Raw genomic sequence first — 24,066 nt, 5'->3', positions numbered from 1 at the left:
TAAAGCACGCACTCGTAGGGGCCAGTTGAGCCTTTCTGTCCATACCTTGTCGTCAGGTTCTTGTCTTTGGCCCACTTAGGAGCACATAAACACGTTTTTAAAGAGATCTGAAGTCAAGAAGAAAGAATTTCCTCAAAGGTTTGAAATTTTACGAATCATTTTCTTTCAAAGGGAAAGAAAACTTGTCATTTTTTTCCATCTTCATTTTCTGGTGAAGTTGTATGGCTAATTATCCGGTTGATATTTTTATGCAAGTTAACAATTCAATAAAAAGAGCACTCGATTGCTGAGTATGTCATTTTTGTCCGAGTTCAAAGTAGTAAAGTCGCTATTTATATCTTCCGGCGTCTTTTTCAAAGGGACTCGGACCATTGCCAAGTGTAATTGTCGTTTGAAAAATTCAAATTTGACCATAGTTTTTGCTTTGTTCTGAATTTCAAAAAGGATGAGAATTCGGAATCGTCAAATTAGCATTATCAAGAGTTGATGATATGGGCTGAGACACTACGTAGATGATGCGAATTATTATTAGAAATCTATCTAATGACTATTCTATAGCAGCTGACGTAAATTAAAGAAGTAAGGAGATTTAATTGAGTTATAAACAGTAAAAATCAAAGAAGCATAAATCGAAATATTTGGCAGCAGCTCAAAAAGTGAGAGTATTTTCGGAAGAAGCGGTAATTAAACGAAATTTAAGAGAGTTAGAGTCCGATATTTATAGCTGGAATTCTGAGAATTCGCCCTCTAGCAAGTCCAGTCTTTATCAGCCCAATTTTTTTCTCTAGGATTCTGCGATTCTTTCAAAGGTTTTTTATTTTATTGAAAGAATAATAAGGTGCTCAATTTTATGAAACACCTGGTTCCGTGCCAGAAGCACTTTATTGAAAATTGATCTGATGGCGATCATCCGCTTGAGCCCCGAATGAATAAATACTACGGCCTTGTTTTGACCATTTTGCTCAAGTAAATTTTCAGTTACAAGGAAAAAAAGAGAGATTGAAAAGAAGAAAACATGAAGAATTTATTTTCCAGTAGACGACAAAGGTAATAAGAGATTTAAGTTATACTGTTTTATACAGGAAAATATTCAGTACGAATATAATTTTATCAAGCAAAAATTTTTTCTTGCAGTAGCCGTGCCAAACATAATAGATTCATTTTTTCTCTGTTTTTCTTCAAATCATTTTTGATCTAAGCATGAGCATCGTCCGCTCCCCCGAGCGTCGTCGATCGTCAACTGTCCTCAGCAATGGTCATCTGTCGGAAGAAGAGTTGCCTCAACCCCCTCGTCCTCCCGACGAAGCTCAAGCCGATACTCCTCCCCGTCCCTTGCTCAATAACATGGACGAGTTCGCCGTTTCCCTGGAGCAAACCTGCAGGTAACAAAACCGTCATTCATGACAAATGAAGAGATAACTCTACCCGCTAATTATCCGTGATTATGCTTTGTAAAGAGAGCTCACAAATTATCTTTATTGCGGCTGTTAGATGCAGTCGTCAGAATGTAATAAAGCCTCTGAAGAGGTCTCTGAATATTCTTCCTCCTGGATAATTTTCCTTTCAGGCAAATTTTGTCGAAGCTTGATTCCGTCACAAACTGGTCTCTATCTGTCTGCACCGTCGACGGAAAACGAGTGAATGTTGGAGAACTTGGGGAAGCGGAGACGAATATCTTTCCATTGAATGAACTTTGCTACCTACTAAACTTTTGGTAAGCTTTCCCTTTTTTCCGATGGAAATTAATCTACGACAGTCTAGCGACAGAAACACTGGGTCCGGAAATGATTGGAAAGTTCTTTGCGTCAAAACCCATTCCACGTGAGAGAGATGAATTTTCCCTCCACTCAGGTAGGATCAATGATTATGCGCAACAGAGTAATTGACGATATTAACCTCCTAGATGGGCGAGTATGGAATCCACTATGTAGAAGTGGTGGTTTAATGCTCACGTCCTTGCTTTTTCCAGACACTCCTGCTGAAGAAAAACTGGGTCGGATTCATGAGTTTTACTCAAAGATGGCTGCTCAATCAGAAATCGCATGTGATAACTGGAGCTACAATATGAAACGTCTTCATTCTCACGGAGAGATCGGTCTCATTCACTACCTGGCATTTAACGACTGCTTTCCGCAAGGAGCAAACGTTCAAGGTAGGTGATCAATGGCATTTTCGGGCTCACAGCTCTCGTATAGAAATTTTGGACCTTTACTTCCAGCTCTGTTCGACGGCAATAAGTCCGGAAGCAGCATCGATAGTCGCAGCTGTTTTCGCCAATAATGGAAAATGCCCGTTTACGGAAGAAATCATCATCCCTGTAGATACCTCAAAGGTAAAAGAAGTATATGTCCAGTTGATTTGCTATAATTTATTTTCAGGCAGCCTTGAAGCAAATTTTAAACGCTTGCGCAGCTGATAGAGTAGCCCAGGCAGAGTGCGAAAAGTACGGAATCTGGTTAGCGAATCGCTCTGGAGCTGGACTGTTGATTATTCCAGGAGTTCTTGGGCTTTCTTTCTCGATGGACGGAGTGACAAATCAACAGAGTGCTAGATGTCTTAGGTAAACTTCTAATCCACGGCAAGATCGAGAGATTCTTTTAGACTCGTCGTTCAAAAAGTGCGTCAGTTGATAAAACTCTCCGACAACCCCAATCCCCGAGACTCCAGCTCTGGCGGGAGTAGCAGACGAAGCTCGTCAAAAGCGCGCAAACTCTCTCGGAAGTCATCGTCGCCAACGTAGAATTTTAACCTTTCCTCGATTTCCTGATTTTCCTGCCAGTTGTTCCACACTCATGACACCTCAAACAGTTCTTCAAAAATAAACGACGGCAATGTGCGTCAATCGTGAGCTAAATTAAAAAATTGTTGAGTTTATATCAATATAGTTCTGTTGACGCATCTAATTCATGAAAATAGTATTATCTTTTCTTTGAACAGTGAAGTGGAACGAGCCCGACAAAAGGTTAAGAACGAAACGGAGTAAAAATTAAACGAGATGATACTAACTCAAGAGAAACGAAAAGGAATTTGTTGAGTTTAAAACAGATATTTAGCTTCTTACTTTTAGCTTCCTATTTCATGGAAAAGCTTACTATATGAATGGAAATAAAGCCCAAAGCTCAACTCATAAAGTCTCATTTACAATGACATCTCTAAGCGAGACGGAGCTACAGCTGACTCTGAACATCTGTGGGGCTTGATGAATTCCATTCCTGTTTTTGTCACGAGTTTATACTTTTAGAAAACATTTGGATTCTAGGATAAATTTGATTGTACGTAAGATTAGTGTTAGTCGGTAAGACTGATTTAAAAAACCCTAAGAAGGGGAGAATATAATCAAGATCGAAAGGCGAAAAGAGTTGGTTGAGGAATATGGAAGAATTGAAGATGACATTATTCATCACTTGATGAACTTTAGTTGCAATGAAAAGATTGACTTTGTGATGCTCTACTTCGGATGCCACGGAACTAATGATCAAAAGGGAGAGTATCTCCAGGTAGAAAGCTCATGTTGTTGTTGAAGCTCAAGAAAATTGAAGATGATGGGCCACAAAGTTCGATCCTGGAGACTCGCGAAAATTTACACCCTGGTGATGAGAGTACCAGATCTTCAAGAAAAGCTAAAGGACACCAAGTTTGTTGTCTACGTGAATGCCTGCCGAGGATCCGAAGAAGAGTCGCTGAAAACTGTGCAATTTGACAGTTTGCCCCACGAACCAGCAAATTTGATCCCATCGACGATTTCAGCTCAAAGATTTCAAATTAATCCGATAACTTCTGATGATGCGACGAGAATTCTTGAACAGACAAATTTGCCGATTTTGGACTCAAGTTTGAAATAAACTCAAGAATTCCAGCAAAAAAAAAAACAAATTTCAGATCGAGACATTCCATCCATCGAAAAGCCTGTTGAATCTCCTCAAAAAGCAGTCCAAGAAAATGTGTCGATGAATCAGTACACAGTAAGTTTCGAAAGAAGATCTCTTCAAAAACATTTTTAGAATGATCTTTTTTCGCAAATCTTTTCCCAAATACGGCCGGATAAAAACACATTCATTCATTTTTCAACCGTCAAGAATACACTAAGTCTTCGGAGCATGGATCGCGGTTCTCTTTTCTGGTAAGCCTTAAAATTTCTGGACAGTATCAAACCGAATACTTTTAGCAATGCTTTGGTTACGGAATATCGAAAAGCGATTCAAAAAGGGGAGAGTATTGATGTCGAGCAAATTAGCTACAGGTGCCAGGCAACATAACTTATGCAATTTATATATAAATAATTAGAATCAATCAAGCGCTGCAAGAAACAAAGGTTGTTCGGCAAGGATTTAGCCACGAATGCGGCCAAGTATCTCAAATCAAACACCGACTTGCTAGCTCGATTAAAATAACCGAAGGAAAAGATATCGTGATAAAGGTACAGTGGGTCAGATGAGTTTATATTTATTGAATAACCATCAAGGGAACTCGTCCAGGATCTTCCCCACGTGTGGTGATTGTACGAGACAAATTCGGAGCAGTGGCGGCTAAGCACTACACAGAGGTATATAATATTCGCAGAGAAGAACCTTCGCTTTTTGCTGAAAGACACCGTCGAAAACATTTGTCTTAGGTCTTCCAGAGCATCGGCTACATATGCTCTGAATTGGATGTAAGCGAAAAGCAGTGGAGTTTTATGGAAATTTTGATAAAGTTAAAAGGAGCAAATTTATTGAAAAATTCAAAATTGTCGAAAAGACAGTCTAATTTCAAAGATCTATTTTGCTCATTTTTGAAAAAGAGCTTCCTACCGAATATTTCACAAATAATTTTCATTGTCATCATCACACCTGAAAACGCTCGACATGGCTGGGTGATCAAAGAAGGAAACAATGGAAGTGACGATGAAACTGCGGAGCCCTCTAAATTTATCAAGAAGTTTAGTTCGATGGCGATTGCGATCGTAATTATAATTTTCCTCGATCTGAATCAGGGTATATTTTTAGCCGCAACTTTTTGTTATCGATAGCTGGATGATGAAGACGCCAAAAAACCAGGTATCGCTTAGAATCAAAGGCTGAGAATCGAGCTCTAGAAATCATGATGAAAATCATAAATGTGTTTTATTGACCGATTGTACGGTTTTTTAGATGGCAAAAAATAATTAGATAATTTCAAAGATCAAAACGATCAATCTTATAGCTAAAAGACTAATATTTACCGGCCAACACGTAGGCCTCATATTTTGTTCCTCCTTTCATCCTGCAAGCTAGTTAATAAAGATTTAAGTGCCTCCTGGACACCGACGAGATCGAACAAACCTCAGAGTCAACGGAGCGAATTCGTCGTCGCTGCATCCCACGGGATACCAACATTTTCATGATCTTTTCCAACTCTCTTTCTGATATTAATCTCTCGCCGTTTGCAGCGCTCTTCAAGCAAACTGTCGATCAACTGCGAGAACTGAAAGATGAAACGAACGGAACGATCGACACGATTCTCAGAAAGATCATTCAAGCAAGTTTAGTTTTGCTCAACCGAAAAACATTTTTTTTCAGAAAACACCGCCAGATTCGCAAGTTCCTGAAATTCAACATCAAGGAGTTTCGAAGTTCTCTCTTTGGAATTAAGTCCGATAACACGAGTACCCCTACGTTTACGTTCAATGTCAATAAAGCAAGATAAAAAAGTCCATTTTATTCACATGATTTGATAATTCGGAGACAAATTCAGGTTTTAGTTCTTGAGTTTTGGCTTTGGACCTCCGTAGGACCAGATGATTTCGTCGTTCTGCGCACAGGTTTGGGAGAATTCAGCATGTTGAGCAGCATTCGCCATGTATTGCGCGATTCCAGTGTATTGCTGAAAAAGAGATTTACACCATAACTTTTGACAGACGTTTTTATTTTTGTATTTTCCATCCATCATCTTAGTAATCCAAATTTTAAGACCTTAACCATGCTCGCATTTAACATTGGAGGCAATACCCTTTAATTTATATATCTTTGCAACCCTTACTGATAAGGGTTTATTTATCAAGAATCCACATAAAAACTTTCCGGAGCCAGGGTAACTGTTTTACCCGGGGTTTCTTTATAACCATTCACTGTATTCTTGATTGATTTCTAATGAGAAGAAATTCCTTCTCAGGATTGCAACGGGTACATTATTGAACCGAGACAGGTTAAGATGCCGATTTTTATGTCCTGGGAAATACTAAAAGTTATATTTCCCATACTTTTTTTGTTATTTGTCTTATTTTTTATGAAATGGCGTTATTGGACCCAAAAACACCTTATATTTTTACTCAGTTTTGAAATAAAATCAAGAATAATCATGGTTGAATAATTTTATTTTAATCCTGGCTTATACTCGTTATATTACTTACTTGACAAATATCCAACTGTCTCAAGGCTTTCGCAACAACAATAGCAATGTGCAACTTTGGTAAGATGTTGCAGTCAACAGCAGTCATCGTATTTCCATCGATGAATCTTCGGTCGGAGTTCATTTTCAAAAAGGCATCAAATTTGGCCAAATGTGTCAGGAATCGCTTTTCCAGGGCTGAATCACGTGAAAGCGCGTTTTCTAGAGCTATAATTGGGGACCATAAGGGTATCTAGTCAACACTTGATATAGTTGTTTTTCATTTTATTCAGTTGTATTTCAATAATGTTATCAACGAATTCCACCCATTATTAGATTGCACACGTGAATTATTTTAAGCCCTCTTCTCTCAGGGCTCACAAAACTAAACACAATAAAAGTAGCATTTTAATCACACGAATATATTTATATCTCTTTCTTTTGGATCAAGCTTAGTTACTAAGCTCTGATTATATCGTAATCATGTGTTAAAGCACTCAATATTTAGAAGCCTGGCTAATACTTTCAGTCGGGCAGTATTCAACCAAAACACCATAAAACTTTAGCTAGTAACTAGAATTGATATTTAAATACGCTAAAAGGCGTAGGGATGTTCTTATAATCACGAACTAGATTCATTGCTAATTTTTCCGTTCCCTCAAGAGGGGACTTTCTTTGAAGACCATAAATGGACGAAAATTTCATTGATGTGACAAGTTTTTTGCTCGACAACGGATAATTTTTTTTGACATAAGAAACTAACCACTCTTTTTAAAACCCTCTGGAAAGGGGGGTACTTACTTTCATAATTTGGGCTGTCGAATTTAGCCTTGATCCACGCGGAAAACTTGGCGAAGATTTCGAAGCCAGCGAGCATGCTTTCTGGATTGACTGGCATCAAATTTGGGTACCTAAACTTTCAAGTAGACAATGAAGGCAACAAAGTTGGTAACTCACTTTGGTGGTTGAAGTTGAGCTTCAAGGAATTCAACAATTTTGGGCGGATCGGTGACGACTTCGTTATTAAAGAGAATAAACGGAGTAGAGGTCCCGGGCGCAATATCAGCGAGTTCTTTCGGCTTGCTGAAGTACTCTATTAGAAACCGTTTTCCCAGCTTCTGATTGTGAATAATCGTCGTTCCCATGGTTAGAGAAACTCACCTATCCTTGTCGACCGTAGTCACGTTGAATACGGATCCTTTGAGCCAGAGCATCATGAAGAGGCCCTGCGAGAAGGGGCAGCAGCCTATGCATTCTCGATCGCTGCCGGCTTTTACTTTTCGAGGGATACGAAATACAGTCAGATTTACACAAACAGTCACACGTGTAAAACCAAATACTGTACGATGATCTTCTGTAAATTTGACTAAGGTACGATTTTGACGGTGGATAAATACCAAGACAAGGCCCTCCCCTAAGGCACAAAGCCTGATTCTTAACAGACCTTCAGTATCCCTTCCAAAAAGCACAATTTGATGTTCCGGCGCCTCTTGTTCCGACATCCCTGAATTTTCTCTCTCTGTTTATTCTTCTTCGAGAAATCTGATTTCTTTCTGAATAAATTTGTCTTTTTTTTGTGGCTTTTTTCGGAAAATGAATAAAAACAGATTTCGCAGTAAAAATCCCCAACTTTCTTTTGTGATTCGGCATGGCCGGTGATTTCTTATTTGATTGAATAAAAGTAAGGGTGAATGTTAGCGGAGTCATCCGACTTTGTTAATAAGTTGGAAGATTAATTGAATTTCAATTGATTGTTCGGTTAGATGAGGGATCTCTTGACGATTCTAGCGTGAATTTAATGATTCTTATTTCGGATGAATATCTCTTTTTTCTTTTTTTGTAGAAAGTTAGACTCTAGCTTTACTCACTCTCTTGCAGTCTTTTGACTTGTTTCACACTTGAAAAGAGGCAATAAGCCTGGCCGCGCTGGTCTTTCGGGGTGTGACGTAGTGTCGGAGTAGACGCTTTATGGCGGCCATGCGCAAACAATCGGCTCTGATGATATTTGCACAAGGAAGTGAGCCCCGCCGATTGGAGGAAAGAACCAGGACAAACGCGTTTTCAAAGGGAGGATTACTGTACTACGCGCTGGGAGCTCATCCTCTTACTCAAATCTGTACACTTTGCTTGGACAATCGCACAATGACTGTCATTATTTTAAACGCAAATCATAACCCCACTTAGAGGGCAAATTCGAAGGAAGCCTTGTTATTTGATGAGGTCTCATTTAATTACTGATGACATTCAATGTCTCATCCCCTTCTGACATCACTGTCAAAGCATGTGCATATCAGCACCGTCTGACTGAAGGTGTCAGTTAGCCAAAATCAGAATAAGCCTAAAAACATTTTTATAAATTTTTACATAGTAATTTCTAGATAGATCAAAAAAAGTTGCTTCTTTACACTTTTCTGACAGAAAAATTCTCAGAAATCAAAATGCCGACTTTGAAAATTTCACCAGCAGAGACAAACCTCGAGAAAGAAGTGAGTTCAAAAATTAGATTCTTCATTGACTACATGTAACGTGATTTAGGTAACGAAATATATCGACGATGAGAGTAAGGAAAGGAGCATCTTGTTGACTGTAGGTGTCATGAACTCTATATCCGGCAGATGCGAGACAAACAGTTGACAAGACGTCTTGAAATTAGCCGGCAATTCAGTTACTGTTCAAAATAGCCAAATATGAAATTTTTGCCCTTATTCTAAGAGTAACTGAAAATATACGAAGTCGATCTAGAGAAAGCTCCGATACAGGATCCCAAAGAAGACGTCTGTCCGCCAAAGATCTCAGTTGATTTAGAAGCCGCTCAGTGTGACGAGCCACAGTCAGGCAGATCTTTTGAAGAAATTCCAGTCCAGCGATCGAACCCTCGGCTCGATATTCATCGAGATTTTCAGCGAAGGTAAATCATCCAGGAGTCCTGGACCAGGACTTTCGATTGTAATTTTTGTTTCAGTGGAAGAATAAATGTGTCAAGAAATATTGGAGTGTTCAGTTTGGCATTATTCGGATCAGCTGTATGCCAAGGGTTGATTTTTTAGAAATCGTCATTCGTAATTCTTTTTCATACGAACCCGCAAAAAGCATGTCGACCGCATATGTGGTTGCAAATGGAAACATCTCCAACCGGAATAATATTCAGCCAGGAACGACAAACCCACTCGCTCCGCCGCTTATAGTCAATGGCAATGGAGATCGGTAGGTTCAAAATATGAAATTCAGCGAATACGTGAATCAAAATTTAAAATTTGAACCTCGAAAAAGCGACAGAACGGAAATTATTGACGACTCGTTCGACTCCTACGACAGCTATGAAAACTACAACTACGGCGCAAACCCTCTTGGTTACCCTCACTGTATTTACCATAATTTGCAACCAGTTTTTAGCTCCTCCAACGTACGATGAATATCCTGACTATCCAGAAGATGATGAGATGTCTCATCTTAACCGAACTAAGTGGAGTGAAACAGGTAAGACGACGAAGTAGCACTACGATATTGTATTTCAGAAGGTGAGGTTCACAAGAATGGCACTGTAGATCCATGGGTTGACGACTACAATCCTGACGACATCGATCTATCTTACGATGAAGCTTATATTCGTGGGCCTGTGCCAATAGTAGAGGTCTCCACCGAAGAATCAGCTGCGCCAGAATCCATCGAGACAACTGAGACGACAAATGAAACAACAACAAAAGAATCAGAAACAACCGTCGAAAGTCAAACAAATCAGAACTCGACCACTGCAAATTGATCAAGCTTTTTATTACTTTTTCGCCATTATATGCTTTTTGGAATTCAACTGCAAAAATAAATTATCACCTGAGAAAAAGCCACGAGATGCGGTTAATTAATGCATTAAAAATTACTTATGCTCCCATCAGATTTTGAGTGGTGGGTCGCGAATATAAAAGCCAATTTGACCAATTTTTTCCTAGACGCGAAGAAAGAATGAGACTTTTTCTAGGTATATTTTCTTGAATAAGTCTGATCGTTATTTCCTAGTTTTGGCATTTGCCGTCAGTATTGCTACAGCAAAAGATTCTTTTTCACATGTTTTGGAAAACGTTCGTAAGTATTGGAACAATCCAGTCGCCTTTAGCCCGGGGAGACCGATGCAAAAACGATCGGTCGTCAAAAACGATGAATGGGGAACACTAGCAGACTATCTCGACGACGGAGACTTTCAGGGCCTCGGTGGGGTTCTATTATTTTTATGATATTCTTCAAACAGATGATTTGAAGAATGGTTCCCAAAACTGATCCTCAATTAACCCATTTGAAGGCGAATTTCTTTGATGACACATTGAAGGCGTACTACGACTACCTAGCAGCAGTCATGAAACAAAAATAAAGTCAGCATCTCTGCTATTCATATCATATGTGAGAATAAACAATAACTGTTCCTTGCACATATTCTTCAAGCAATTTCGGGAGCGTGATCATTAGCAAATGTTGTTTTCCAACTTTGACAGATCGTGCAATCTGTTCTGCATGGATAAATTGCGACGTTCTCTTATCCGCTTCATAATAGACAGGATCTCCTACCTCCTGTTTCAGAATACCTAGATCTTTAATAGAAATGAACATGCGTGAGTATTTTCACTCGCGCTGGAAAATTCCAAGCGAAGAGAACCTCGTTCGACGCTCGAAATCCTTCGATAAGCAAAAGTCTTGGGCTCATAGAAAAAAATTCATGATTGCTGCTTACTGGATGCTTAGCCCAGCATAAGGCGGTGAAACGATGGCAATTTCTCAAAAAATGTCATAATTACGATATTATCAATAATATTGTACCCGAAGAGAAAGCAAGGGATAAAAGTCGACGAATAGATTTTCGATCAATTTGTCTACTCGCTAAGGCTAGTATGGAAAGAGAAAAGAACGACTCTTTAGAGGAAGAAGAAGACGGTTCAGGAAAGAGCTGCGATTATTATTTGTCCCGATTTTGAAGGATTCTGAACTGAAAAGAGGAAATGAAAATTTGCTTTCCCCTTTGAATAAGAGAGAACGATCCATCATCATGCTAAGTTCAACTTTTGTCCACAACATGAAATGGAAACTTGACATAAGTCGCATCTCGTGATAGATACTGAGGAGGAGGAGGACGATGGCGGGTAAAACAGCAGAAATCGACGATTTTAATATATCTTTAATTAGAGATAACATTGACGAAATTCAAGATTTCATGAATAATGACGCGTTTGAAGCCGGAGACCTTGACTACGATGACGGTGATGATGGCCCCGATGGAGATGATGGAGACGATGATCAGTTTGATGATGCAGTTCTGGATGAGCTAGATAGAGATGCCCTTGGAGGTGGAATTGACCAAACTTGCTATGAAAACGACAGTATATCAACACTTTGAGAATTATAAATTGCTGATTTATTTAGTTGTGGACGACATTGATGCCATGGATGCAGAGCTTTTTGAACAAATGAACTTGTACGGTCAAGGATTGACCTCTTCCTACGGTGATGAAGGATTTGAATGGGTCGGTCCTGCTAGTGATCTCATGATAATCTATTTTTGAATAAAATATATAGCCCCAAGACTTCTTGTATGTTTATATTTATTACAGAAGTCTTGTCTGTCGTTTGTTGAATTGCAGATTTATTGAAAGGACATAACGAATACGGCCTAAGTGGCCGTAAGAAGAAACTATTGCGATTTATACAGTTCAGTTTTTTTCGTTCACTTTTGTAAAGAGCGACTTTGAGCGATTTTTTTAAATTATGTTACAGCGAAATTTCGAGCTAAACTTTCGAAGAGAATTTCCAAAATTTGGAATTTTGAGAAAAATTTAATTTTCGAAAAGAAGATTTTTTGAGTTATGGGAATGTTTGATTCTTCAAACCGTGGTTAAAATATGAATTCGGTCGTGAGCGAATGGGTGAAAATATAATTGCAGAAAGAAAAGTGTTGATAAGAATAGGGAAAGGAGGATAAGCAAAGAGAGGATTGGTTGGATCTGGGAGGGACTATTTCAGTGGAATGACGGCCGAAGTAATTCGATATATATAATAATTATATTTAATATCAATTAATAGTGCAAGTCCCCGAAATTGACCTAAAGCAAATTGAAATGGACCAAAAGGACCTATTTACACAAAAAACGGTAGTTATTTGAACTTGACGGTTTGTGTTTTTGTAAAAAGTATAGATTCAAAAGGCCACAAGAGAACATACAGTCGTTTGTTTCCAAGAAAAATATTAAAATTTGTACAATTGCTTACATCGTCCCTCGTTGAGAAAACGAAAAAGAGATGAGTTATCTGGAGGCGTAAGGAGAGTAAAAATTATGGAGTGAAGGGAACGGGTGGAACTTTAGGGCGTTTTAGGTACTTTTGAAGGATGGACGTTTTATCGCGTCGTCGGAAGGTTGTAGTTTTCGCCTTTGAGACTTCGTTCGCGACGGAGGACTTTCTGGGCCTTCTTGGCGTCGTCGTCCATTTCCTAAAAGGATTAACAGATGTCTAGACGACGCAATACTGACCTTCATCCGTTCCATGCGCAGCTTGCGACTCCTTTCGACATCCCGCTCCCACTCACGTGGGCTCACGCTCTGACCTTAATATTGCGTAATACAAAGTTCAAGATAAACCGTAATTTACCAAGTGAAAGACTTGCTTCACGCTCCAAATCCGTCAGATCAGTTCCTCTCGGAATATGCGAACCGCCAGTGCTTGAACTTCCGCCCAAAGCAGTCTTCGAGGGCTTAGAAAAAATCAAACCGAGTAGGTTTTTTAAAAATTTAAATAAATAAAGTCTAGCGCTATGAATGTAGAATTGCAAGCCCCGTAACAGAGGATTTTCCATTTTAGACGTAGTGACTGCTCGCTTGATTTTGGGTGGTTGATCTCCTCCCGCGCCATTGTCCAAATCGGCTGTTTGGCGGTACTAAAATTGAAATCAACGAAGAGTACAGAGGGGTAATTTGTTTACCAGATCTTCCGAGTCATTAAGGTCAAAGAACTTCTCTTGTCGAAGCTGTGCCGCACTCTGTGAAATCAACTAAAAAGCACACGCGTGAAAAAAAAACAAACCAAACTCAAAGCAACTAATGCTGCCTTCACATTATTGCCGGTGGAAAGAAGAAGGATAGTGCGAAGCCAAAATTAGTACCTTTCGATTTTCGTCAGCGCGGATGCTGGAGAGATCCTGGTTATTAACGAGTGAGATTTTTGTTCGCATCTGGGGCCTCGAATTTGGAGCGGGGCCGGACTTGAACATTTTCATTTTCTCTTTGAAACTCATTTGCGCGCCATCCTGGGGAATGATTGTTAGCAAATTAAAAATTCGAAGCATGATGATTTGTAGAAAATCATAACGCGAATGATTTATAAAATTACCGGTTGTCTTTCAGGAGACTTGAATGGCTTTGGTGATTGAAAATCAATTGGAGGCTGCTGTGCTGTAGAAGCTGGCGGAGTAGCGAGCGTGATTTGCGAGGGTAATTTGGGAGATGGCTTTGTTGGAGAAGCTACCGGCTCCGGTAGACTCTCGCTTGTAAGCGGGGGGGAAGGTAAGGGATCATTATTCACTATCGTCTGATCAGGGAACGATAGAGGTTCAGGAATCGACGGATCAATCGTCGTCGACTCGAGCTCAAGAGTTACCGATGACGGTGAAACGGGCTGGATGATAGGAAGCGCTTCAGGCGTCTCTTGAGGCTCAGTTTGTTTCTCTTCTGGCGGCGAGAGAGGAGGTGGAGGCATGGAAGAGTCACCGTCTTCAGCTGGTTCCGACGAGTATACTGGAGTTTGAACGAGATCTGGAATTGGTAGTGGTTTTTCATCGACGCTGTCGCTCGACAGAACGCTGAAGTCAAGCTGCGCATTGATTCCGGCTTAATTTTTATTATTTTAGAATAATGAGCGCAAAGCTACCTGTTCCATTGATAAAAGCCTTCTCGTCCGCATCTTCTTCCGAGTCAGACTCATTTACAAGCGGCTGGAAGCCCTGGTTCAATGGATAGCGATAGAGAACAAACTCGGGTGCAGCGTCGACTTCTCTACATTGTCTTAAAATGTCGACAACATCTTCGTGAGTTTTGTCCAAAACGTTTACGCCGTTAACTTTGGCGATTTTGTCACCAACTTCGATTCCACCTGCTTCGGCCCGGCCGTCAACGGCAACGCGGGAGATGAAGACACCGTTGTCACCTTCAATGTATGGAGGACTGCCTAGACCGCCGGCAATGGACAAACCGTAGCTACCAGCACCGTCGAGGACGATTTCCAGGACCTAGAATATTTTTATTTTCAACAAATCAGCCATTGACAAACCTTTGGAGTTGCGGATAGATTTAAATTGGGCTTGTTGTCAATTATCAAATTTCCAGGTGGATCCATATTCGTCAGCCTTGCTTCTCGCTTGTAATGCGGCGTGTTTGTCCTTCTAAAATTTATTAAAGCTGCTAAACGTAGTCACACTCACTTTAGTCGGTGCTCCATTGGCGCCTCTTCCTGGATGCTTTGGTCGAACCTGACGCCATTTTGCTGAAGCTGCGCATGCTCTCTGCTGTCATCGAGGCTTTCACTCTCGTTGTGAACAATAAGCGGGTCGAGTTCATCCGTTTCCTCTTCAGCCGCTTCTTCTTCTTCTTTCTTTTGCTGTGCTGCTCGCTCTTTTTCATCTTCTTCTTGTTGCTTCTTCTGCGCGTAGCTCAGCGCTTCTTGTTTCATGCGATCACGATCCTTTGGCAGTGGCGTAAAATCACGCACTCGATTGAAACCTGTCGTATTTTCGTCCGTATTGGACTCTTCCTCTTCCGCTTCGAATTGAATCCTTGGTTCAGGCGGTTGCGATAAGCTCTCGTGAGTTGGAATCTTTTGCGTTAAAGGTTTAGGCACGTAGTCTTCGTTGTTGAATTTATGCTGTGGAAGAAGGAAACATGTTAGGACTTTCTTTTGCACACCGTTTTCCGTGATCGTGTCTTCTTGAAACGCGACCAGAGGTTGAGCTTGATTCGCGCTGAGCCAGACCGCTTTTATGTCAAGCTGCAGCAAGCTATCGGGAAGATAGTCGAGTCTATTCCCGGCCACGTCCAAAGTTTGCAAGTTCTTCAGGTCGCCGATTGTGTCTGGTATCCTTTCAAGATGATTCTCACGGAGAAAGAGCATCCGAAGCGCTTTGCACTTGCCGATTCTCTCTGGCAAATGCGTGATTCGATTTCGACCAACATTGAGGACACCGAGGTTTGATAAGTTGGCCAGCGATTCTGGAAGCTCTTGGATTAAATTTTCGGTGAGAATGAGCTCCGTCAACGCGACGCATTGGCCGATAGAGTCTGTTAATTCGCAAAGTTTGTTGTTGTCGACAGTGAGTTCGGATAATTTCTTGAGCGCGCCGATCGAGTTAGGTAAGTAGGAAAGGTAGTTTTCTTTGAGAGTGAGGACGCTTATATTTACACAGTTGGAGATTGAGTCCGGGATTTTTTCGAGTTTGTTTTTCGTAAAGTCGGCGAGGGTTAGATTTACAAGGCCGCCAATTGAATCGGGCAAGGATGTCAAGTCATTGTCGTCAATCCACAGTTCAAGTAGCTTTGAGAGCTTTCCGAATTTGTCTGGAAGCTTTGTGATTTCGTTTTCTCCTAAATCGAGATATTGTAGATTCGGTAGATCGCAGATTGATTCTGGTAGCGTCATCACCATGTTCTCTCGTGCTTCTAATGTTTCCAAAGTTTTCAGGTCGCCAAAGTTTTCCGGGAAACGCTCCAGCGAAATGGCATTGATTTTCATGTGCTTGAGCGAGGCAAGGTTGACCATCGTGTCAGGAATACGCGTCATTGGATTTGCGGAGAAGTCAACAGATTCTAGCAGCGCGAGCATCTTGATATTTTCCGGAATTCGGCCGAGATCGTTTCTCGACAGATCGAGCTCGACGAGCTTGCTGAGCTGTGACAACTCGGGGCCGAGGTTTGAGAGGTCATTGTCGGATAAGTTGAGTTTTTTGAGATTTACGAGCTTGAAGAATTGCTTTGGTAACTCTTTGATGTTGTTGCTCCCGAGCAGGAGCTCTTCTAGCGATCTTGAATGGCGATATACTTCTTCTATAAAACGGGTCAATCATCACTAAATTAGATCTCCCTCTTTCCAATTGGAGATGAAACTTATAAAACAAAAGAGCGTGACGTGGAACCCTCTGGGTGAAATTGAAGAGGTGTGAAGTATAGTCTAATAAGATCTTGACCCGTCCCTGGCACACTGGCTAAAAAGGCATGTGTTTTTTCGAACGATTCGACTTTTCTATTGCACTTGAATCCCCCGCCGAAGCAGGCAAATAATTTCCCCATTCCGATTTAATATTGTAGGGATTCTTTTTCTTCGTTTCGTTGTTTTCTATTTATATTTACTATACACGCTATATTATGCTCATTCCCAGTCTAAAAGAGGAAAAAAAATAATTCATCTAATTTGTTGAAGGAAGTTTTCAGTGATGAAACTGCTGAATTGAAGAATAGGATTTGAAAATATAATAGAAAGTTGAACTTTTCATCGACGGCTTGAGTAATATCTCGAGGACCCTCCTTCTTCAGATGAGCGCGCTCTTTTGTCTCGTCTTTTTTCATCCCTAGGAGGGCTACGAGTAGGCCGCGATGGATCGTAACGTTCTGACCCGTAGTCATTGTCGTCGTAGTCATATTTGACAGGGACTGGGCTTCTTCTTGATCTACCCGGGGATCTTTCTCGACTCCTCCTTGATCTCTTATCGGGAGTTCTACTCCTCCTTGATCTTTTCTCATACGAAGGCGATCTTGATCTTCTTGATGCTCTCTCTTGACTTCTGCCTCTTCCTCTTCTCTCGTCATAAGACGGGCTTTTTCGACGATCTCTTCTGTCTCTACTCAGCGACCTGGATCGGTGCCTGTCGTAAGAATCGTAATCGCGATGTCGATCTCTGGAATCGCGCCTCCGGTCGCGCGATGATTTCTCATAACTCGGCGATCGCCGATCTCGCTGGTGCCGGGCTGGGCTGATTGACCTTCGATAATCTCGTTCACGTGACCTAAATGTGAATTATGCAAATCATCCCTTCTTTAGCCACGCATACCGAGCAAATAAATCCTGTTTAAGGAGGTAGATATCAAGAATCGCCATTTTCCGTCAGACTTTTCTCCCAAAGTTAAAATAGTAACACCCTTATTTTACTTTGGAAACAAAAACTTTAGACCTTTCTCTATTTCCTATGGAAGCTGAAATTTTGAATTTCAAAAAAAATTTTAACAAAATTTTTCGTCAAAGATCGCTAACTTTCTTAAAATGGTCATTTTGGAGACAATCGGAGGTGTCAGATTTGCATTGTAGCACCTCGAAAGCTCAAGAAATATAAATTTTTGGCTTCCATAGGAAATAGATAATTGCCTGAAATAAATTTTGAGCAGAAAAAATAAGGGGGTCACTTTGTTAAAAACTTGAGAAAACACTGACAGGAAATCCGATTCTTGATATCTACCTCCTTAATTGTAAATATAAGAAAAGGCCTCTTATTGAAAATTGCCGAATTGAAAAATGAAAATTTAAATTTATCTTATCTCGTGCCAAAGAAAATAAAGTATTCAAATCGGGCTTTCAACTTGAAAGTTTCAAGTCGAAATAAAGCTACTTTACAGATTCAAATTGCATTAATAAAGGTCTTTTGCGACTCACCTTGATCTCGATCTTGATCTATAGTCGCGATGATCATCATCATAATCGGAGTAATCGTCATGACTTCGATATCGCTCGCGTCTCTCCTCGTCACGTCGCCTGCACAGAAAAAATGGTTTAGGCCTTTCGTTGGCAATTCATAATTTACCGTCGCCGCTCTTCAATTTCCCTTTGTTTCGCATCTTCGGCGTCGCGCCGCTTCTTTTCCCATCGACGGTCAAACTCGGGATCGGGGTATTGTACTCCCTTAAAAATCGCAATCAGAGCGTGAATAACATCTATTTTGGATCGTGACTCAGGCGAGTGGTTCACCGCTCGTACTCAGAGAGTCTCGCGTTTCGTACTGTATTTACCCAAAAACGCGGATGACTCAGACTAACAAAAGCCACGAAAAATAAATCAGATTTGGCGGTGTTAAATGGGCGATTTCGCGCAAATATTTGAACGTAGTAAATTCACTACAGTTCAAAATGACGCGTGAAATTTATCATTTCACCCATTATAAGTAAAATTACCTTTTTCCTTTTTCTGGAAGACCTTCTTTTCCGATCGTCATCGTCTGCTCTCTTGTGGGGCGCCTCATAAGCGGGTACAGAGTCGTATTCATCCTCCTCTTCTTCGCCACTTGAAGCTACATCGTCCATTCTATCCGGCGAGAGCTCTCTCGAGTTCGATCGTCTCCCCCTTTCTTCTTTGATAATTATAGGTATTTCTTCTACGTCAGGGTCCTCGTCATCGTCGATTCGCATCTGTTTGATGTTCTCTTGTGCGCTTTCTGCTTGTGCTGCTTCTGCGTTTTGCGTTTCGTCAACGGGTATATTCAGCAGCATTCGAATTTCTTCGATAGGCACGCGTAGTCTCACATCTCTGTCAGACATGGTTCGTAAATACTCGTCGATTCTGTAGGGCATGTAAATAATCGCATCAATGTACAGGCACTTCACATGAGGCAAATGATCAATCGCCCTGTAGAAGACATTTTCATACTCGGCCTCGTTGTCCATTTTCTTCTCAAAAGCCAAATACATTCTCCAGAGCAACGCGCATTGAGGATACTTCTCCACCGCGGCGGAAAATTTCTTCCTGATTCGATGGTGCAGACCAGTTGTCATTACTCGCGCCGTATTTGACGAGTCTGCATCAGTATCAGCCGAAGCATGCAGATTCGAGATGCGGGACTCTCGCGACAAGTCGTACAAAATCGAAAATATCTGACGCGGTAAAACGGAACCAGTGGAGGAAAGATTATCGCTCGGCCGGTGGATTCCAAGTTTCATCGATTCAACGTGGTACCAAACGTAGAGAAGCTCAACAGACGATGGGAAATCCGATAATCCACTCGATACGAATTGTCGGAACTGAAAAAACAGAGTAACTTCAGACGCGCTTTGAGAATCGCAAATAAACTCATTGAGAAAAAGTGACCTTGTGGATCAACTGGGCAGGGTCGCCTTCTTTCTGCATGATTTAAAATTAAAAAAATTACCGCGACAACAATTATTTCGTTTCCTCTGAATATTCTACATATTCACGGTTAATTTTCGCGCAAGATTGGCCTAAAAGACCATCACTCAATGACTTTGTACTCAAAGCAACCCTTTTATCTTTTGTTTAAAATACCTGTAACAAATTCTTCGTCAAACTCTGCTCTCTCGTCGCAAACTTGGCGAAAAGCTGAATTCGGTACAAATGAATTGAATGAAGATCTTTTCTCCGACGTCTAATTCTCGGTTCGTCGACGACTGTCGGGTCGTAATGTTCTACTAGGGGCCCTAAAGTTGTCTTCATCGTCTCGATAACATTCTCCAGCGCTGCCAGGGAGCTGAAGTATTCTTTTATTTCTCTTTCTTCGTAAAAATATTCTCTGAGAAAGAAAAAAAACAAAAATAGTTAAAAAGCGCACTCAGCGTAAACTCAAAATCGCTCACGATAATTGATCACTTTCAGGGTAAGATTTTCTCTCTAATGATCCATCCAATTATCCATTACCTGGTAACATCCCCTACAGCCAGCTCAAATGCGGAAACGACGACTGCAACGTCGAAAAAGGCTGATTCGCCCCATGACCAGCCGTAGTACGCATAAATATCGTCACGATATGCAGTCGCATGCTTTCCCAGCAAATCGATCAGCTCATTTCGAATCCGGAGCACTTTGACTGGTTCAAACGTCGCGCCCAGCGAGGGCGCCTCCTCATTGGCCAGGAAGGTGCCTACGGCCGATATGAATGCGCGCGCCAACGCGGGGTACTCGGCCATATCAGAGCCAAACAGGATCACCATCGCCATCTCTTTGAGCACATAAAACATACACGCAAAGACCTTGAAATCGTCCGCCTTTGCCCGGAGCGAGTGGCCGAGAGCGAGACAATTCGTGAAAATTTCGTTCACAGCTGCTGTGGCTCCAGCTGCTTCAGCCTCTAATCTGCCAAACTCGCACCAAGGAATGACGTTCCCACGGAGCTCCGGACGTTTGAGCACCGCCTTGGCAAACTTTTTCCCCTCCTTGTAATCTTTGTGGGCTCGTGATATTTGCACGCCCCCTTGTTTTAAAAAGAACAGTCTGCTTCGGAAGTAATAAATTCCATTTGTGGCAAAGGACAGTTTCGCATCTGGATCGTGGAGAGCGCCACTGACTTCTGCTTTCTCGAGAATCTGCTGTAACAGCCTCGCCACAAATTGATGATTCATCTTTGGGCATGTCCCGAGGCGCCGATCAACGTCGTACGTTTGCCCGCAGGCGGGTGGCAGTGGTTGATAGAAGCGGCAGCTCGTGAGCGAGTTGAGTGCATCGGCAATGTTTTTGGGCGCGGCGGTACTTGTGGTTGAAGAATAGAACAGTTGCCCGTGAGAAACTATTTGACGTTGGAAGAACTCGTCGGAAACGATGTCGCCTGGGACAGAGTCTGACAGCGTTGGAGCGCCGAGGTATCTGAAAGAGCATTTTGTTAATTAATATTTACGATTTTTTGATTAAAATCTTGGATTAGGACTTTCTCTCTTTCTATGAAAAGGACAAAGAAACATTCTCAAGTATGTTTAACTGCCGGTGAGTGTGAGTAAAGAGCAAAAAAATACCTCAGGAAGCTGAATAATAGTCGAATGCATAATTGATCATCAGGGAGGCAGAACAAAGCATTACGGATGTCTGAGAACTTAATGCGCCGCTCGTGGTCATCCAGATCGTCATCGTCTTCCAAACTCCTGAGTGGTAGCCAATGTCTTCTGTCTCTGTACACCTTAAAAATAATTGGAATCAAGGAAGAGGATCTCTCTTGAATTTCATTCAAAGCGCCTTGTTTACTAAACAAAGGCTGAATCGAGAATTCCACACGCTAATTTGTCGTAGCATCAATAAAAGCCAATAAGCGATGTGGGAATATTCTATTTAACCTTTGTGCCTTGCCCACCTCAACCCGTGCCCAGCTGAGGCCCGCCGCCTCGTCTTGATTGATCATCTTCAACTCGTTCTCGTCCAGCTCGTCCGTGTTTTCTTCTGTGAATCTCTACCGAGCCGGGTTGACAAATAGAACATTTCTGCTGCTGATTAAATATACTAGGCATGGATTCGATGCTCAAATGCATGTCCAGTGGTAATATGAAAGTAATATTCATCCGAAATTGGAGTGCAATCGATCGACTAGTGAGACAACCCTCGCCTTTGCGCCGGCAGTGATAAAATATTCAGCCCAGCTGACATGGCTACCCTCGCCGCAGCGTGGAAGATTCGACTCCCAGTAATGCTCCGCCGCCTAATTTAACAAGTTCTATATCAACAAAGATCAACGAACAGACATGCACTAGAGTTGTCAAAGACAACTTTTCATAATTAGAGAAGCGTTTAAAAATAGATAGAACTTTTCCTTGAGCTTGTTCTCGCGGTTGCGCATTCGCAGAGCAGGTGGGCAGAAGTAATTCAACTCAATCATGGCTTGATAAATCGCAGTCGCTTTTAAAAGGGATGAAAAAGTAACGAGAAAGGGCTTCAGGCAAAAAAATAAGGTTTTCTTCAGTGGACCCTTATTATCATACGCCCTTTTGTTTAGTAAATAATAAGCTGATTACGATAAGCGCTGTGGGTGAATGAAAAAACTAAGCTCTTGTTTACCCTTTTCCTTTTTCTGTCTGGCCCAAGTGGCTCAACTGAGCTGTCAAGTGATTCAAATTAATAATCATTTCATCCTCCAAGTTTTCCGGAGGGGTGGTTGCGTACGAACCTTCGGAGATTGCTCCAAGTGTCTCGAATTGCTTCTGGTAGTATTTCATTTTCGCCTTCAGCGGCGTGTTGAATTGAGAGTCCAAAAACGCCCGCCATAGTTCTGGTAAATGCGGATTTGAAAAGACTAGTCCTTCCCATCGCTTTTGCAGCTCTTCTTGAGGCCAGATCTTTTTGCCGAAATGGAGCAAAGCTACCCTGATTTTAGGCTCAACAACCTGTTAACAATTTGTCAAGAATAAGCCCTGGAAACAGGTCCTGAATCAGAAATAATAGATTTTTTTCAGAAAATTGAATGCGTGAAATCGAATTTCATTAATGATAACAGGGCAGCATATCAATAGACATTTGACTGACCCTGACTCAGGTTTTCACACAGAAAAATTTGACGAGCCCATTCCTGAGTCGCACCGATTTCTGATTAACATCCAGTGCTCGATCCAGAATCGCGATTTTCTTCTCATTTAGCACTTTTCGCGAGATGTTCTTGCCATTTTGAGCCTTTTCTATTTGATCCTCAAATAGCTCGTCTTGAAATTCGACGAATTCAAGCCAGAGCGAAACGTCTTCAGGAAACTCTTGAAGCTTTCTGTTGAAATCGCGAGTCCGCAGTTGCAAAATTTCAATTTCATTGTCTTCGTGGAAGTCTTCAATCAATTCCGTACTGTACATCGTCAGTTTTGGTTTCTGGCTGTCGACGTCTTCCATCGCCCTGTTTTTGTTCTTCATCGAACGAGCCGTTGCCGCTGGAGCTGCTTTGATCAGTTTTCTGTTCTTTTTGTCGAAGTACCGGCCGACTTCGTTTTTCTTTTTCTTCTTTGATTTCTTCTTATCTTCGAATAAGTATTTTTCAAGACCGACGATATCTCGATTGATGCGTTTGTAGACTGGAAGCTCTCCGTTGTAGATTCTCTAAAAATTCATAATTGAAATTTTTTACTTGTCGAGTTTCCATCATTTTCTAAGGCGATTAAATTTCATCTAGTTACCTGGAAAATGCGATTTTCAGTGTCCCCTTTCTTGTCGAGACAAAACAGCGATCCAACAGGAGCTTGATCCAAATAATAAACGCCTTTTTTCGTTTCGATTTCTCCTGGTCGAAGTCGTGTTTTCTCGCTTTTTTCGTCGGTTTTGCTTTTCTTTTTCGACTTTTTCGATTTCTTCTTCTTATCCGACTTCTGTTTCGCTTGATTTTCTTCGTCGTCGACATGGACTGGTTCTGGAAAGAAGGGTTTTTGGTTCTGTTGATTGTCGCTCTTGACTCGCATGATCGAGAGCATCGTCGAAGGATCGATCTGGCCAACATAAGTCGCATGCTTTTGCTCGCTGCTAGAATCGGGAGGGGATGATCCCGCCCCAGCGGCGAAAAGCGGCATTTCTGAAAATCTTAAGGTCAAGATGAGGAACAAATACTCCCTACTAGTTGCGAAAGCTTCATTAGGAATAATTTTAATTGTTTTCAAAGTTCATTAACAGAAAGTAATCACGATTTTCTTTGACTACGGGATAGATTAATTGTTCTGCCGTTGGAATAACTATACATGTTGCTCTAACGTTAGCTTTTATCATTTTAAAATTCACAAAATATATATTCAGAATTCAGTAAATGGCAGTCGTACTTCTTCCCTCATTTTCTTCATTATTTTTTTTTATTTTCAATTTTTTTCTGACTTTATTTCGTTTTTCATTTTCTTCTAGAATTTCATTTCTCAGTCAATCGATCATCCGCTCACTAGCTTTATACCTAGAGCAAGACGTTCCTCAATGGACTTTTGATTCATTTTAGCAAATTTGGCGGAGATGGCGGCTCAGCCCCGCGAGTAGAACAAAAATGCGTAGGCGCAA

At 41.2% G+C, this 24,066-nt stretch overlaps 6 protein-coding genes across 9 annotated transcripts; 3 read left to right on the top strand and 3 right to left on the bottom strand.

Moving 5' to 3' along the window:
* Nucleotides 1–800: 800 nt before the first annotated feature.
* Nucleotides 801–2,825, top strand: LOC145709567 (glutaminase liver isoform, mitochondrial-like). The gene is made up of 8 exons (XM_081787259.1): nt 801–1,047; nt 1,200–1,382; nt 1,568–1,714; nt 1,757–1,851; nt 1,904–2,152; nt 2,196–2,332; nt 2,379–2,560; nt 2,602–2,825. Exons 1-8 carry the CDS (start codon nt 1,016–1,018, stop codon nt 2,738–2,740), a joined length of 1,164 nt encoding a protein of 387 aa, XP_081643385.1. The 5' UTR covers nt 801–1,015; the 3' UTR covers nt 2,741–2,825.
* Nucleotides 2,826–3,150: 325 nt separating this feature from the next.
* Nucleotides 3,151–5,609, top strand: LOC145711883 (uncharacterized). Its single transcript, XM_081789572.1, has 11 exons — nt 3,151–3,497; nt 3,540–3,831; nt 3,880–3,962; nt 4,002–4,120; nt 4,166–4,240; nt 4,285–4,417; nt 4,463–4,543; nt 4,613–4,942; nt 4,986–5,036; nt 5,269–5,496; nt 5,538–5,609. Exons 1-11 carry the CDS (start codon nt 3,408–3,410, stop codon nt 5,607–5,609), a joined length of 1,554 nt encoding a protein of 517 aa, XP_081645698.1. The 5' UTR covers nt 3,151–3,407.
* Nucleotides 5,610–5,674: 65 nt separating this feature from the next.
* LOC145698218 (chloride intracellular channel protein 4-like) lies at nt 5,675–13,375 on the bottom strand. Of its 2 annotated transcripts, XM_081775423.1 has the most exons (7): nt 8,214–8,303; nt 7,806–7,898; nt 7,507–7,622; nt 7,303–7,428; nt 7,147–7,256; nt 6,368–6,543; nt 5,675–5,841 (listed from the first exon to the last, which is right to left on the bottom strand). In XM_081775423.1, the coding sequence occupies exons 2-7, from the start codon at nt 7,845–7,847 to the stop codon at nt 5,716–5,718; spliced, it is 696 nt and encodes a 231-aa protein (XP_081631549.1). In that variant the 5' UTR covers nt 7,848–7,898; nt 8,214–8,303; the 3' UTR covers nt 5,675–5,715. The 2 variants fall into 2 exon arrangements, with proteins under 2 accessions (XP_081631549.1, XP_081631556.1); XM_081775430.1 differs by lacking the exons at nt 7,806–7,898; nt 8,214–8,303 and adding an exon at nt 13,371–13,375 and having other exon boundaries at nt 7,507–7,621.
* Nucleotides 8,688–10,172, top strand: LOC145698190 (uncharacterized). 2 transcript variants are annotated; one of them, XM_081775402.1, is made up of 8 exons: nt 8,688–8,831; nt 8,881–8,912; nt 9,107–9,253; nt 9,308–9,374; nt 9,437–9,549; nt 9,616–9,695; nt 9,739–9,822; nt 9,864–10,172. In XM_081775402.1, exons 1-8 carry the CDS (start codon nt 8,784–8,786, stop codon nt 10,103–10,105), a joined length of 813 nt encoding a protein of 270 aa, XP_081631528.1. In that variant the 5' UTR covers nt 8,688–8,783; the 3' UTR covers nt 10,106–10,172. The 2 variants fall into 2 exon arrangements, with proteins under 2 accessions (XP_081631528.1, XP_081631520.1); XM_081775394.1 differs by having other exon boundaries at nt 9,861–10,172.
* LOC145698139 (uncharacterized) lies at nt 11,952–16,773 on the bottom strand. Of its 2 annotated transcripts, none has more exons than XM_081775346.1 (11): nt 16,550–16,773; nt 14,795–16,403; nt 14,644–14,755; nt 14,245–14,602; nt 13,708–14,204; nt 13,481–13,624; nt 13,301–13,369; nt 13,161–13,255; nt 12,970–13,064; nt 12,852–12,925; nt 11,952–12,811 (listed from the first exon to the last, which is right to left on the bottom strand). In XM_081775346.1, the coding sequence occupies exons 1-11, from the start codon at nt 16,650–16,652 to the stop codon at nt 12,719–12,721; spliced, it is 3,249 nt and encodes a 1,082-aa protein (XP_081631472.1). In that variant the 5' UTR covers nt 16,653–16,773; the 3' UTR covers nt 11,952–12,718. The 2 variants fall into 2 exon arrangements, with proteins under 2 accessions (XP_081631472.1, XP_081631478.1); XM_081775352.1 differs by having other exon boundaries at nt 14,644–14,752.
* Nucleotides 16,769–23,603, bottom strand: LOC145698128 (nuclear exosome regulator NRDE2-like). The gene is made up of 13 exons (XM_081775336.1): nt 23,211–23,603; nt 22,633–23,133; nt 22,126–22,430; nt 21,871–21,959; nt 21,665–21,759; nt 21,416–21,511; nt 21,084–21,244; nt 19,996–20,937; nt 19,627–19,828; nt 18,522–19,364; nt 18,155–18,252; nt 18,007–18,105; nt 16,769–17,365 (listed from the first exon to the last, which is right to left on the bottom strand). The coding sequence occupies exons 1-13, from the start codon at nt 23,595–23,597 to the stop codon at nt 16,852–16,854; spliced, it is 4,332 nt and encodes a 1,443-aa protein (XP_081631462.1). The 5' UTR covers nt 23,598–23,603; the 3' UTR covers nt 16,769–16,851.
* Nucleotides 23,604–24,066: the final 463 nt, after the last annotated feature.

This window comes from Oikopleura dioica, chromosome 1 (genome assembly GCF_907165135.1).
Source record: "Oikopleura dioica chromosome 1, OKI2018_I68_1.0, whole genome shotgun sequence".
NCBI lineage: Eukaryota > Metazoa > Chordata > Appendicularia > Copelata > Oikopleuridae > Oikopleura > Oikopleura dioica.
This window is presented reverse-complemented; position numbering and strand designations above follow the sequence as displayed.